At 40.0% G+C, this 16,432-nt stretch overlaps 1 protein-coding gene across 3 annotated transcripts in view; it reads right to left on the bottom strand.

The window, feature by feature from the left end:
- rassf1 (Ras association domain family member 1) overlaps window positions 1-16,225 on the bottom strand; it is a 33,926-nt gene extending 17,701 nt beyond the window's left edge. For 2 of the 3 annotated variants that reach the window (XM_061874332.1, XM_061874331.1), the window contains exons 1-4: window positions 16,129-16,225; window positions 8,550-8,953; window positions 2,430-2,554; window positions 1,507-1,611 (exon numbers count right to left, since the gene is read on the bottom strand). In XM_061874332.1, the coding sequence (XP_061730316.1) occupies window positions 1,507-1,611; window positions 2,430-2,554; window positions 8,550-8,817 (498 nt within the window). In that variant the 5' untranslated portion in view covers window positions 8,818-8,953; window positions 16,129-16,225. Of the gene's footprint in view, window positions 1-1,506; window positions 1,612-2,429; window positions 2,555-8,549; window positions 8,954-16,128 lie in introns of those variants that run through there. The other variant, XM_061874333.1, reaches the window with a different exon arrangement.
- Window positions 16,226-16,432: the final 207 nt, after the last annotated feature.

Below are 16,432 nucleotides of genomic sequence, written 5' to 3'. Positions count from 1 at the left end.
GACAACCAAACAATTTAACAAAGCGACTCGGTAAAGAATCTGGGTATTATCTTCGACCCAACTCTCTCGTTTGAGTCACACATTAAAAGCGTTACTAAAACGGCCTTCTTTCATCTCCGTAATATCGCTAAAATTCGCTCCATTCTGTCCACTAAAGACGCTGAGATCATTATCCATGCGTTTGTTACGTCTCGCCTCGATTACTGTAACGTACTATTTTCGGGTCTCCCCATGTCTAGCATTAAAAGATTACAGTTGGTACAAAATGCGGCTGCTAGACTTTTGACAAGAACAAGAAAGTTTGATCACATTACGTCTGTACTGGCTCACCTGCACTGGCTTCCTGTGCACTTAAGATGTGACTTTAAGGTTTTACTACTTACGTATAAAATACTACACGGTCTAGCTCCATCCTATCTTGCCGATTGTATTGTACCATATGTCCCGGCAAGAAATCTGCGTTCAAAGGACTGCGGCTTATTAGTGATTCCCAAAGCTCAAAAAAAGTCTGCGGGCTATAGAGCGTTTTCCGTTCGGGCTCCAGTACTCTGGAATGCCCTCCCGGTAACAGTTCGAGATGCCACCTCAGTAGAAGCATTTAAGTCTCACCTTAAAACTCATTTGTATACTCTAGCCTTTAAATAGACTCCCTTTTTAGACCAGTTGATCTGCCGTTTCTTTTCTTTTCCTCCTATGTCCCACTCTCCCTTGTGGAGGGGGTCCGGTCCGATCCGTTGCCCATGTACTGCTTGCCTGTGTATCAGCTGGCGACATCTCTGCGCTGCTGATCCGCCTCCGCTTGGGATGTTTTCCTGCTGGCTCCGCTGTGAACGGGACTCTCGCTGTTGTGTTGGATCCGCTTTAGATCCATTTATGGATTGAACTTTCGCAGTATCATGTTAGACCCGCTCGACATCCATTGCTTTCGTCCTCTCCAAGGTTTCTCATACTCATCATTGTTACCGACGTCCCACTGGGTGTGAGTTTTCCTTGCCCTTATGTGGGCCTACCGAGGATGTCGTAGTGGTCTGTGTTGTGGTTTGTGCAGCCCTTTGAGACAATAGTGATTTAGGGCTATATAAGTAAACATTGATTGATTGAATATATGTTGAAACAGATGAAGGGTGAATGAGTGAAAAAAAATAGACCATGTCTACTAGTGAAGATAATTTTTTGTGAAGTGAATAATATTCATATAGCGCTTTTCTCTAGTGACTCAATGCGCTTTACACAGTGAAACCCAATATATGTTGAAACAGATGAAGAGTAAATGAGTGAAAAAAAAGACCCAACGTATGAACATATTAATATTAATAACGTGGCATGACCAGAAAATGCAAGTCATACAATAGAATAAAACATGTGAGATTGCATTGGAGTCGGAGGAGACGATCAGAATTTCCCACTTGATTACTGTTCTCCTGGTCTCTAGCCTCCAGGGGGGATTGACGCCCACCATTGTTCCTCCTCTAAAAACCATGGATAACGTGAGAGTCCGTCACTTACCAGCAGCATGTAGAGATTGCTGTTGATCTGTGCGTTGTACTCTTGGACCTTTTGGTGAAGTTCCCCAACACTTAACTCCCGCTTGGGCCAGTCAGTCTGCTCATCCTACCAAAAACCAACAGGAGAAACACATGTCATGAGAATAAGACAAAAAAAACAGAGGTCGCAGCCTGACCTGGTGAAAGATTGACATTTGGTAAAATACACTTTAGAGCAGTGGTTCTTAACCTTGTTGGAGGCACCAAACCCCCCCCAGTTTCAAATGCGCATTCACTGAACCCTTCTTTACTGAAAAATAAAATGCTTTTTTTTTCAAATTCAAGACAAAGTTGTATGTTTTTGGTAACACTTTAGTATAGGGGAACATATTCTACGTAACAAAGACTTAATTTAGAGTTATTCGGACACTAGGGGAACATATTCTAAGTAATAGAATATGTTAGTTATTTGGTTAGGGTTAGGGTTATAATAAGGCCATGATGAATAAGGCATTAATTAGTACTTAATGACTAGATAAGAACCAATATGCTACTAATTTGCATGTTGATCAGCAACTAATTAATAATGAATATGTTCCCGTGCATGTTACCGTGCATGAACATCACCTTGTCCAAACAACAAAACTAAGACAGTGCATAAACTAACAACAAATTACACACCTGCAAATCAGTCAGCTGTTGCCATATCTGTAATATGCCAACAGGGAGAAGTTTGTATTTACACGAAGAGTCGGGTGTGTTTTGATCTCCGCCGAACCCCTGAGGTCGACTCACCGAACCCCTAGGGTTCGATCAAACCCTGGTTAAGAACCACTGCTTTAGAGTTTGTGCTGCTTCCCCAGGTCGTCTGTCTACTTTTCCCCCAGATTGCTTCGTTAACACAAATTTACCACAGCCTTTTTAGATGCAGCATCAGTTCCTCACCACATTGGTGTCCCTCTCGATGGAGTCCACAGAGAAGTCCGCCTGCTCTGCTGGAAAACTTGTGTCTGTGCTGCAGTCCAGCTGGATGAGCGCTCGACATCTGTGGTGACAAGTGTAGCTGCAATCTGAGGATGGGAAGCATGGTGGAGGTGTCAATAACAGACACGTCTAAAATGAAGGATATTCCAATCAAGTTTGGGTACAGAATTTGGTACATTTTAATTACTTGGCACGGTTTCATGCAAATTCAAACGGTACCCTATTTCGATGATAACATCTGAATGATTTTAGGTTGCCCCATTAGATGTGGGAGGAACGTTTGATAAGTCCCTAAGCAGCACGAAAACGGGGGAATTTGACTTCACCTGGTTAGACTTCAGTGATAATTGCTGTGTATAACGAACATGACACCCTGAAGACATCAATATGTCCATTACTAAAATAATTACTAAGCCACCTGGTCGCTGTGAGTCCTGCGTCGCATATAAACATCAATTTGACTAAACTTTAATTTACATGCGTCGACCTGTTCAATGCTGCTTGTAGCTTTACTGTTTTATTTAATAAATATACTATTTTTTTTTTTTAATCTAGGTCTTATATCTTTAACACTTGTGAATTTTTTCTTCTTCTCACCACCAAGAAGTCATTGACTTATTCTGTTGTATGAAAGGCAACATGTGGATACACAGGTTAATTACAAAACACCAAAGCAGTGAAGTTGGCATGTTGTGTAAATGGTAAATAAAAACAAAATACACTGATTTGCATATCCTTTTCAACCTATATTCATTTGAATAGAAAGCAAAGACAAGACAACTAAAGTTCATTCTGGCAAACGTTTTGTTATTTTTTGCAAATATTAGCTAATTTAGAATTTGATGCCTGCAACATGTTTCAACAAAGCTCGTACAAGTGGCAAAGAAGACTGAGAAAGTTGAGGAATGTTCATCAAACACTTATTTGGAACATCCCATAGGTGAACAGGGTAGTTGGGAACAGGTGGGTGCCATGATTGGGTTTAAAAACAGCTTCCATGAAATGCTCAGTCATTCCCAAACAAGGATGGGGCGAGGGTCACCACTTTGTGAACAAATGCGTGAGCAAATTGTTAAACAGTTTAGGAACAACATTTCTCAACTAGCTATTGCAAGGAATTTAAGGATTTCACCATCAAAGGTATCTTATATTATCAAAAGGTCCAGAGAATCTGGAGAAATCACTGTATGTAAGCGAGTATATTACAGAACTTCGATCCCTCAGGCGGTATTGCATCAAAAAGCGACATCAGTGTATAAAGGTTATCACCAAATGGGCTCAGGAACACTTCAGAAAAACACTGTCGGTAACTACAGTTTGTTGCTACATCTGTAAGTGCAAGTTTAAACTTGACTATGCAAAGTCAAAGCCATTTATCAACAACACCCAGAAACATCTAAGATGGACTGATGCAAAGTGGAAAAGTGTTCTGTGGTCTGACGAGTCCAAATTTCAACTTGTTTTTGGAAATTGTGGACGTTTTGTCCTCCGGACCAAAGAGGAAAAGAACCATCCGTACTGTTATAAGCGAAAAGTTCAATAGCCAGCATCTGGGACGGAATGGGGGTGTATTAGTTCCCAAGGCATGGGTAACTTACCTGTCTGTGAAGGCACCATTAATGCTGAATGGTACATACAGGTTTTGGAGCAACATATGTTGCCATCTAAGCAAAGTTATCATGGACGCCCCTGCTTATTTTAGCAAGACAATGCCAAGCCACGTGTTACAACAGCGTGGTTTCATAGTAAAAGAGTGCGGGTACTAGACTGGCCTGCCTGTAGTCCAGACCTGTCCTCCATTGAACATGTGTGGTGCAATATGAAGCGTAAAATACCACAACGGAGACCCCAGACTGTTGAACAATTTAAGCTGTACATCAACCAAGAATGGGAAGGAATTCCACCTGAAAAACTTAGAAAATTGGTCTGGTCAGTTCCAAAATGTTTACTGAGTGTTGTTAAAAGGGAAGTGTTATAATTCGCTGCCCGGATCATATTTTGATTTAGATTTTTGAGTCTTTTTGTGTTTTCTGTTTGTTTTGGACTCATTCGGTTCCGGTTTGTGCGCCTCTCAGTTTTTTTCCATGGTTGCTCATTGTTTTCACCTGCCGCTTGCTCCTGACGCGCACCTGTGTTGTGATTACTGTCATTATTTAGCCTGCCTTCTCCCGTCAGTCTGGCTTGCTTCCTAATTTGCCCTACGCAACAAGTGACAACGTTTGTTCTCGGTTCTGTTTATCCTAGCTTCCATGCTAAGGCCCTTTAGTGTTTCCTAGCTCCCATGCTAGCTCTTTTGGTTTCATCTAAGTCTGTTTTATTCTAAAATAAATCATTTCCTACCTGCACACTGCGTCCAAAGCCCGTCTGTATCCGTGGGAGAAAGAAACCCGTATCACCATGCGACCAACACGTCACAGGAAGGCCATGTAACACAGTGGTAAAAATGCCCCTTTGTCAACTTTTTTGCACTGTGTTGCTGCCATTAAATTCGAAGTTAATGATTATCAGAAAAAAAAAAAAAATGTTTCTCAGTTTGAACATTAAATAGCTTGTCTTTGCAATCTTCCATCCATCCATTTTCTACCGCTTATTCCCTTTTTGGGGTCGCGGGGGGCGCTGGCGCCTATCTCAGCTACAATCGGGCGGAAGGCGGGGTACACCCTGGACAAGTCGCCACCTCATCGCAGGGCCAACACAGATAGACAGACAACATTCACACTCTATTCAATTGAATATATGTTGAAAAGGATTTGCAAATCATTGTATTCTTTTTATTTACGAATTACACAATGTGCCAACTTCACTGGTTTTGAGTTTTGTATGTACCTTCTGCTATCTCGTGGAAGATTCTTTTATGCCTCTGCCTGTCACAATACATTGCCAGCATGGATAGATGAACACACTTTCATTATTTGTAGTAAATAAGCAATGAGTTTTGCAGCAGTTAAGTAGAGTTTGTTGCATGCCTAATGATTTCTCACGGCACACTAATGTGCCACAACATGGTGGTTATTAATCCACTTATCTATTGTTACACATTTTCTATTTTTTCTATATCTATTAGGAAATTTAGAAATTCAGACACAGAAAGTGAACAAACTACTGATAAGTGCAGAGACATAAGCTCGGCTTCTTCCTACTCCTTTTCGCACATGCTGAATTGTGTAATCATATGACCGAAATAACTTGCTACTAATGTTGGTAACCTGAGTGATCTTGCTGCATGTTGACATGAACACAGACCTCCTGCAATTTGTAGTCATGGAAACACTTCCAATAAGCATATTTCACACCATTACCATCCTCATCACCATCATCGTCATCATCATCACTGCTCCGATTTGCAGGAACATGATGATTCAACACAGGCTGACACACAAGCTCGTCATGCTGTCGTGTTGGAGGCAGATTTACTGCTTCTGTGTTTTATAGGTCATAGCCTCGAGTGCACACACACAATATGCTCACCATATAAACAACCTAAATGCTGTTGTCATTTGCAATTTTACCACAATAAATTCCCACTAAAAGACCAAAACATGACAAAGTATTTGTCTGTGTGTCATAGACAACGTTTCTCATCAAGCACCTGTAATAACATGGAATTTAATTTACAAACTGTACGATGTCATATAAAAATGTCCTTAAATCAAACTAATAACAAAACAAAACCATAGTTGTTTAAACTAGGGGTCTACAGAAAATAACTTTAACTTCTGATGCGATAGCAATATCAACGCCTTGAGTATAGGCCACTTCCGATATTGACCTCATACGATATCAGAAGGAATCATATATACGTTTATTATTTTGCAGTGGAGAACGCTAGAAAAAGCTTAATTAAGTGATAGTAGTCAAACAGAGAAGAATGGTGGGTATGAAAAACACTAATCTATTTATTATTACCGTCTGGAATAGACTAATGCTGACGCGGGGTTGTGTTTTGTGTTTTGCGACAGCCACAATGATTTAGTGACTTTAATTTGAATTATGCGCACACGTTTGTTGCTGGATACTTTTTAATACACCTCAGCCTTGGAAACTTTTTATGTGTAAGTAATATGAAACCATCATTTTTGTTTATATTGATAAAAGGGTTTGGTTCAGACTGCTATATTGTTCAATAAAGGACACTTATGACGTATGTCTAGCTTGTGTGCTATGGTGTGCTTAGCTGTTGTGTAGCTGTAAGCTCTGAGCGGCCTATGGCCAACCACGTTTACCTTTTGTAAATGACCTTACTATCAGGGGTCCCCAAACTATTTGACCTTGGGGCCATATTGGGTTAAAAAAAATTGACCGGGGGCCAGGCTGTGTATGTATATATACATCTATATATATATATATATATATATATATATATATATATATATATATATATATATATATATATATATATATATATATATATATATATACACATATATATATATATATATATATATATATATATATATATATACCGTATTTCCTTGAATTGCCGCAGGGCATATAGTATGCGCCTGCCTTGAATTACTGCCGGGTCAAACTCGCTTCGCAAAATAATTAGCGCATGCTTAGTATTACTGCCTGGTCAAACTTGTGACGTCATGAGTGACACTTTCCCTGTCATCATTTTCAAAATGGAAGAGGCCAATTTCAATACCGGTAATTTGAAATCGCATAAACGGAAGAAGATTAAGAGCTATTCAGTAGGATTTAAGTTCAAGCTTACATCACACTCAAATTTTTACTGCATGCCTTTGGTAAGTACCGGAGTGAGAAGAGGTTTTAAAATAATTAGCGCATGCTTACTTTTACCGCATGCCTTTGGTAAGCGCAGGAGTGAGAAGAGGTTTTAAATTAATTAGCGCCCCAGCGGCAATTCAAGGAAATACGGTATATATATACAGTATATGTATATATATATATATATCTATATGAACAAATGTGTGAGCAAATTGTTGAACAGTTTAAGAACAACATTTCTCAACAAGCTATTGCAAGCAATTTGGGAATTTCAGCATCTACGGTCGTAATATCATCAAAAGGTCCAGAAAATCTGGAGAACCCACTGAGTGTAAGGAATGATATTATAGACCTTGTATCTCTCAGGCGGTACCGCATCAAAAAGCGATATCAATGTGTAAATGATATCACCACATGGGCTCAGGAACACTTTGGAAAACCCCTGTCAGCAACTACAGTTTGTCGCTACATCTGTAAGTGCAAGTTAAAACTACTACAATGCAAAGCGAAAGCCATTTATCAACAACACCCAGAAAAGCCGCCGGCTTCGCTGGGCCCGAGCTCAACTAAAATGGACTGATGCAAAGTAGAAAAGTGTTCTGGGGTCTGACAAGTCCACATTTCAAATTGTCTTTCAAAACTGTGGATGTTGTGTCCTCCGGACCAAAGAGGGAAAGAACCATCTGGATTGTTATAGGCACAAAGTTCAAAAGCCAGCATCTGTGATGGTATGGGGGTATATTAGTGCCCAAGGCCTGGGTAACTTACACATCTGTGAAGGCACTATTAATGCTAAAAGGTGCATACAGGTTTTTGGGAGCATATGTTGCCATCCAAGCAACGTTATCATGGACGCCCCTGCTTATTCCAGCAAGACAATGCCAAGCCACATGTTACAACAGCCTGGCGTCGTAGTAAAAGAGTGCGGATACTATACTGGCCTGCCTGTAGTCCAGACCTGTCTCCCTTTGCAAATGTGTGGCGCATTATGAAGCCCAAAATACGACAACGGAGACCCCGGACTGTTGAATAACTTAAGGTGTACATTAAGCTGAAAAGCTTCAAAAATTGGTTTCCTCAGTTCCCAAACGTAATGTGTTGTTGCCATTAAATTCTAAGTTAATTAAATCTAAGTTAATGATTTTTTTTTTTTTTAAATGTTTCTCAGTTCAAACATTACTGTAAATATCTTGTCTTTGCAGTCTATTCAATTGAATATAAGTTGAAAAGGATTTGCAAATCATTGTATTCTGTTTTTATTCACGATTTACACAACGTACCAACTTCACTGGTTTGGGTTTTGTATATCATTCTATAGTATCATCTTTGAGTGTATAATACAAGCGTACTCACTGGTGCAGCGTAGAGGCTGCTTATAAAGACCCCAGATAAATTCTCCACACAGGTCACACCAGCTCAGGTGAGTATGACCGTAGGGCTGGAAGTCGTGGCCGCTTCCCGTCTCTGTAGGCGGGGCCTCGATACGGACGGTGTCCCCGACGAGACGGACAAGGTGGAAGTGGCCGACTCGACTCGGAACATGGCCAGGCCGGGGGGCCGCCAGCTCGATGGGATCATTCACGCTGAGGTCCTTCAGTTCGATCAGCTCACATTTGGACATCCTGTTCTTGATGCACTCGTGGACATGTCACGCCAACTCTCCCTGTCCATGAGCGGGACGGTCGGGCATCTGAGGCAAAGAAAGTTGTTGTTTTTTTGCCTCGATGGCTGCTAGGAGGAAGAGGTCACCGTCAGGCCTGAAGAGAAGAAAGCGCAGACGCTGGAATTTGTGCGTGGAAGAGTGCACTTGTGATGCGCGACAATACTAAAACCTTGGATACATAAACATAAACCGATAACGTAAGCTCGACACGTGCCAAAACAAGAGATTAACCCCGGCTGTCTGATATTAAATTCATGCGGAAAAAAGTGGAACGAGATGACGTGAAGATAATCCTGTGCGATCCAAAATTGTTTCTATTGCATGCGACTGGCACACAAACAAACAAGAAAATGAAGAGATAATAATAATTACACAAATACTATAAGTATATTTATAAAAAATAGCAGCAAGATGACTGCCACTTTTATTAATTGTATTAAAAGTACTGCAATATGGCTATTCTCTCTATTTGTTTAAGAGTAATAGGATTATTTTCTTAATATATAAAGCCCTTCTGGAAAAATACCAGCACATCCATACTAGCTTATACTGACTGTTGTACTTTATAAAGATGCAAAAAATATTTCAAATGAGGACCTAGATCCCACACTGCAAAAACATGCTATTTTTCCAAGTGTAATTCACATATTTAAGGATTGTGGCGTTCTTCTTCTTAAAAACCTCTTAAGGCCCATGCTTTTTTTTAATTTCTCTTTGCTATTTGGGTTTATTCGACACTAATTAGAATAAAAACTAAGAATCATATTTTGATATGATGTACTTAGTCCACAAGTAACAAACATGTACTTCATGTTTAGTGACATGCTAATTCTTATTTGTACACTTTTTTTATGTTATACTCTTCTGACACCACCAGATGGCAGTATAAGTGTCCACATAAGCGGCCACAAGACCCCAATTCAGTAGTGTACACAATTTTAGAAATAAGGGCTAAAAGATGCTGTCCACGCATTTGGCCATGAAGCCTTTAGAGCAGTGGTCCCCAACCACCGGGCCGCACAAGAAATTAAAAAAATATATATGTTTTTTTATTATTATTAAATCAACATTAAAAAAACAATATGTACATTATCAGTCTGCTTCTGTCTCTGGCCATGCTCCCTCCTCCCCAGCAGACGATAGCGTGGAACACCGCAGAGGCCACCACAGTGTATATGTTTATTTTACTTTTTATTCATAGCTGTATGTAGAAGTGTCTGCTTGTATCTGCTGCTTTAATGTCTTTAATGTCCTCTGTGTTATTTGATGTTTGATGTTTCCCTCTTGTACTAGGACGGCGTGGCGCAGTGGGATAGTGGCCGTGCGCAACCCGAGGGTCACTGGTTCAAATCCCACCTAGAACCAACCTCGTCACGTCCGTTGTGTCCTGAGCAAGACACTTCACCCTTGCTCCTGATGGGTGCTGGTTGGCGCCTTGCATGGCAGCTCCCTCCATCAGTGTGTGAATGTGTGTGTGAATGGGTAAATGTGGAAGTAGTGTCAAAGCGCTTTGAGTACCTTGAAGGTAGAAAAGCGCTATACAAGTACCACCCATTTATCATTTATCATTTACTATGGCTATGAGTTGTTGTTTTTTTCCCTTGGCCTCAGTCTGCACCCCCACTCCAGGGCCTAGGCTAAGACCGATTTTTTTATTTTTTTATTTATTTTATTTTAATCTTCTATTTTTTTCTCCCATCCCCCCCCCCCCTCCCCCTTGTTTACCTGTATGTCATCTTTTTTGTAAGGGGCGCTGGAAGCCGGCAGACCCGTCAGCGATCCTGTTCTGTCTCCCTGTAATGTTTGTCTGATCTTGAATGGGATTGTGCTGAAAATTGTAATTTTCCTGAAGGAACTCTCCTGACGGAATTAATAAAGTACTATCTAATCCATCTAATCTATTTTATATATCAACATAGATCAATACAGTCTGCAGGGATAGTCCGTAAATTATTATATGTAACATTACTGTACTATGAATATGAATATGTATTTAAAATGCCGTATCATTACTATACATGCATTCTACTAATGCATTTATAAACAAATACATTATTACAATATTATAAATGATAATAATGCATATATAGGCAAATGCATTATTATAATTAATAATGTTTATCACAACAGTCAAATGAATTCTGATTTAGCTATTGGTAATAATTTACGCATCATACTACAAAATTACAAAAATCTGAAAAAATATTAAGAAAAATCACAAGTACATATATTATTATGGATTTTGATATATTATTATTATGAATACATACACTTATTTATTTAAAATATATATTTACATAGTACGTTTTTTGTTTTTGTAAATACATGACAAAAATTAATGAATTGTTTTTTTTTTTTATTGAAACATTTATTAGTAGATTGCACAGTTCAGTACATATTCCGTACAATTGAGCACTAAATGGTAACACCCCAATAAGTTTTTCAACTTGTTTAAGTCGGGGTCCACGTTAATCAATTCATGGTAAAATGTGGCAAGGGACGACTGGTGTATACTGTCCACTTACAAATACTTTGATAAAATACATTTGCTTTATTACTAACTAAATTCAAGTAAACTATAAGTAATTAATTAAATGTATTCATTAAATTAGTGTTTATTAACCACAGCCACCAGTGCCAACCTTGAGGGCAGGCAAAAAATATCTAAGCTGTGGTCTATGTGGGCTGCAGCGGGACTCAGTTGTAATACAGCATAGCTCAGTTGGTAGAGTGGCTGTGCCAGCAACTTGAGGGTTCCAGGTTCAATCCCCACTAACGCCATCCTAATCATTGCCGTTGTGTCCTTGGGCAAGACACTTTACCCACTTGCTCCCAGTGCCACACACACACTGGTTTAAATGTAACTTACATATTGAGTTTCACTATGTAAAGCGCTTTGAGTAACTAGAGAAAAGCGCTATATAAATAAATATAATTCACTTCACTTTTCCACTACTTGTGGCAGTAATGACTATCTCAAACAGCAAAATAAGTCTGGAGCTAAAGTCATAGAGAATTTTTTTAAACGCAAAAATACTAAAGTAGTTAGGCTGTATTTTCATTTTCACTTTAATTTTATTGACCATTTAGTTAAAAAAATATCCATTATTAATCCATCCATTTCCTACCGCTTATTCCCTTTTGGTGTCGCGGGGGGCACTGGTGCCTATCTCAGATGCAATCGGGCGGAAGGCGGGGTACACCCTGGACAAGTCGCCACCTCATCGCAGACATTATTAATTTAGTTCATCAATTTTAACACAACATAAGTTTTAATTTGTTTTTGTCAGTTATTTATGCGTCCCTTCTTATGCACTATATTTAGTTAGTATATATTTTTCTAATCAGCCTGACCTAAACATAAGGTTTATATGTTAAAAAATTTTACTTTGTAACTAACACACGGTTTCATATCATTTGACAAGGTTGTAGACTGTAAGGAGGTTGGATTTAACCATTTAATTTAATGGAAATCAAAAGCAAGATTACTAAGTAATTCAGTGTTAATTATTGAGTGGGCCCCCTGCCCCTCTGTGGTGGAAATGTTGGGCCCAGTAGTCAAAAGAGGTCACGAATTCCTGCATTAAATCAATAAATATAGACAAAATAATTCATGAATAAAATACCACTGGATTTGGGGATTTTTCCCGCTTCATTATAATCAAGGAATTGGCTTCTAATAGTGTAAAATGTAGACAAAAAAGCATATTATCAGTGTTTTGTAGATCCTCTATAAGAAAATGTACACCGAAGCAATATTCCTTATGGGTTTAACTCAGGGGTCAGCAACCTGCAGCTCTCGAGGTGCTCTATAGTGCCGCCCCAGTCGCTCCCTGGAGTATTTTTAAAAAAGGATTGAAAATTGAAAAAGACGGGGCAAAATATTTTTTTTCCATCCATCCATCCATTTTCTACCGCTTATTCCCTTTCCCCTGGCGCCTATCTCAGCTACAATCGGGCGGAAGACGGGGTACACCCTGGACAAGTCGCCACTTTTAATTTGAATTATTTTTTAAACCTTGCCAATTGTTAGAAAGTCCACTGTTTAATATGTTTGTGTGTGTTCTTCACTGAGGAGAGTATTCGATGAACATGGTTTTGTCCTACTCATTTCGGCGTTTCTTAAACTCACCATAGTGTGGACTGTGACGCAACAGTTTGTTTACATCAGGGGTCTTAAACTCAATTTACCTGGGGGCCACTGGATGCAGAAACTGGTTGAGGCTGGGCCGCAAGAAAAGATTTCTTACAAAAATCTAACATGCACTTTTTGATGAATTCACCTTCTTTGAATGGCTTTCCCGCCCTAGCAACATACTTGCCAACTCTCACGATCTTTCCGGGAAACACCCGAATATCTGTGCCCCTCCCGGCAATCTCCCGGGGGAATCATCCTCCCGGTGTTCACCCGGACAACAATATTAAGGGCGTGCCGTGATGGCCCTGCCTGTAGCGTCCTCTACAACCTGCTGTCTCGTACGCTTCTTCACCATACAAACAGTGTGCCGGCCCAGTCACATATTGTATGAGGCTTTACGGAAGTGACTGCAAGACATACTTGATCAACAGTCATACAGGTCACACTGAAGGTGGCCGTATAAACAACATTATCACTGTTACAAATATGCGCCACACTGTGAACCCACACCAACCAACATTGACAAACACATTTCGGGAGAACATCCACACATAACACAACATAAACACAACAGAACAAATACCCACAATCCAATGCAGCCCTAACTCTTCCAGGCTACAATAGGGGCGGGGTTGGGGTGTAGGTCAGTGTGACCTGTGTGACTGTTGATCGATTATGTCTTGCAGTCTCTTACTGCGTCCACAGAAGCCAAATACAACATGTGGCTGGGCTGGCACGCTGTTTACACAGATTTGTAGAGGACGATAAAGGTAGCGCCTCCACGGTGTCCCCTTGATATCGTTGATTGGGTGAAATTCAGGAAAATTATCACCCCTGAAGGGGCACTGAAAACTGGGGGGCCCCGCCAAAATCTAGGGTATACAAGCATGACGCTGTAAAGTGCCATTCATACAAAACTCGCAGGCCGCTCCAACATTAAATTTTCACATCAAGGTGCGGGCCGCAATATAACGTCTCGCGAGCCGCGTGTTTGAGACCCCTGGTTTGGATGTAAAATCTTCCACTCCTTCTTTGTCTCATTTTGTCCACCAAAAGTTTCATGCTGTGTGTGAATGCACAAAAGTGCGCTTTGTTGATGTTATTGACTTAATCAGGCATATTTGGTCAGTGCATGACTGCAAGCTAATCAATGCTAACATGCTATTTGGGCAAGCTGTATTTACATATTGCATCATTACGCCTCATTTGTGGGTATATTTGAGCTCATTTAATATACTTTACTTCTATCCTCCTTGTATATAATTTAGTTTTGCATGTCTCATGACACATTATCATTATGTAGGGGCGGCATGGCGTAGTGGATAGAGCAGCCGTGCCAGAAACCAGAGGGTTGCAGGTTGGCTCCCCGCCTATTGACATCCAAATCGCTGCCGTTGTGTCCTTGGGCAGGACACTTCACCCTTGCCCCCGGTGCCGCTCACACTGGTGAATGAATGATGAATGAATGATTTGTGGCGGTCGGAGGGGCCGTAGGCGCAAACTGGCAGCCACGCTTCCGTCAGTCTACCCCAGGGCAGCTGTGGCTACATATGTAGCTTACCACCACCAGGTGTGAATGAATGATGGGTTCCCACTTCTCTGAGTATTTAGGAATAGAAAAGCGCGATATAAATCTAATCCATTATTATTATTATTATTATTATTATTATTATTATTAATCAGGCATATTTGGTCAGTGCATGACTGCAAGTTAATCAATGCTAACATGCTATTTTTCCAAGCTGTATGTACATATGGCATCATTACGCCTCATTTGTAGGTATATTTCAGCTCATTTAATATACTTTACTTTTATCCTCCTTGTATATAAATTTGTTTTGCATGTCTCATGACACATTATTATTATGTAATATTGGCTGCATTTCTAATAGTTGTTTGTGTGGCATATTGTTCCAGACCACAGCAAACATTACCTAGCTTGCCTAAGATTGTAATAAATCCATTAAAAGAATACAACCTGCCATTTCCTTTAACTTGGACACACACATCTTTACCTTTGACCATTAAAAGCCAGTAATTTCCTGGAGTTATCTCACCTTCTGAGTAGCCTCTGATTTTCTAATATTGTAAAAATGTGTAGAATTAATATAAAATTTCAACAATTCTGTCAATGAAGATTTGCTCCAGCCTGCAACAGAGTCATTTTGATAGTAGGCTATCATAGCAAATAGACACTTACTGTACATCATGTGTTGCCTTCATTATAAGACTTACCGTATTTCCTTGAATTACCGCAGTGCATATAGTATGCGCCTGCCTTGAATTACTGCCGGGTCAAACTCGCTTCCCAAAATAATTAGCGCATGCTTAGTATTACTGCCTGGTCAAACTCGTGACGTCAAAATGGAGGAGGCGGATTTCAATACCGTTGATTTGAAATCGCATGAAGGGAAGAAGATTAAGAGCTATTCAGTAGGATTTAAGGTCCAAGCTTACATCACACTCAAATTTTTACTGCATACCTTTGGTGGGTGCCGGACTGAGAAGAGGTTTCAAAATAATTAGCCCATGCTTACTTTTACCGCATGCCTTTGGTAAGCGCAGGAGTGAGAAGAGGTTTTAAATTAATTAGCGCCCCGGCGGCAATTCAATATATACAGCTTTTATTTTTCTGTGGCTCCAGACAGATTAGTTTTTTGTATTTTTGGTCCAATATGGCTTTTTCAACGTGTTGGGTTGCCGACCCCTGGTTGAACTAGTTCAAATATATTGACGACGTGCTGTAAATGAGTGAACATAAACACATACTTCATACATTCTGTTGTTTATTGTGCTTTTTCCAACTTAGTGTGCATAGTTGGGCTGCATTGTGAGTTGCATATGAACAAGTCAGGCTCTATGAGTGCCAAGTGGGTCAGTGCACAGAGCATTTTAAGGCAGCCAACACAGGAACATTGTCGTCGGGGAAGCTCTTTTATCATTGTTGTTGTGCACAAAAACACCCAACCTGACATGTAGAATATGCTGACATGTTAATTGTCTCTTTAATGAAACAACCCGGGTTCATAAGGTTTTGAACTGATGAAAGAGTGACAATTATAACGCACGGACGGACCAGAACCACACCATCTGATGAATGATAATAATAATTAAAAAAAAACACATCTTACCTTCTTTAGTTCATCATTAAGTGTGGAGAGGATGAGATTGTGTCGAGGAGTTCCCAACTGCAGACGGAGCTTGCCTTCGACGCGCCTCACTCTGCGCATGCTCAATGAGAGCAGGCAGGATTACCCTCTAATCCTGCATGTCTGTCATGTCCACGGAGAGGGGAAGCCCTTCTGTCCGAAATCCCAGCAGATTCTCGCGTGGTCTTGCATCACCAAAAAACAGTTGTTGTTGTTTTTTTTTTATTAACTCACAATTGTAATAATGATTAAAGAAATAAATGAAAATGATGCTGCAGTAAAAATA

This window comes from Nerophis ophidion, linkage group LG16 (assembly GCF_033978795.1).
Source record: "Nerophis ophidion isolate RoL-2023_Sa linkage group LG16, RoL_Noph_v1.0, whole genome shotgun sequence".
Taxonomy (NCBI): domain Eukaryota; kingdom Metazoa; phylum Chordata; class Actinopteri; order Syngnathiformes; family Syngnathidae; genus Nerophis; species Nerophis ophidion.
The sequence above is the reverse complement of the archived record's forward strand: the minus strand, read 5'-3'. Positions and strand labels throughout refer to the sequence as shown.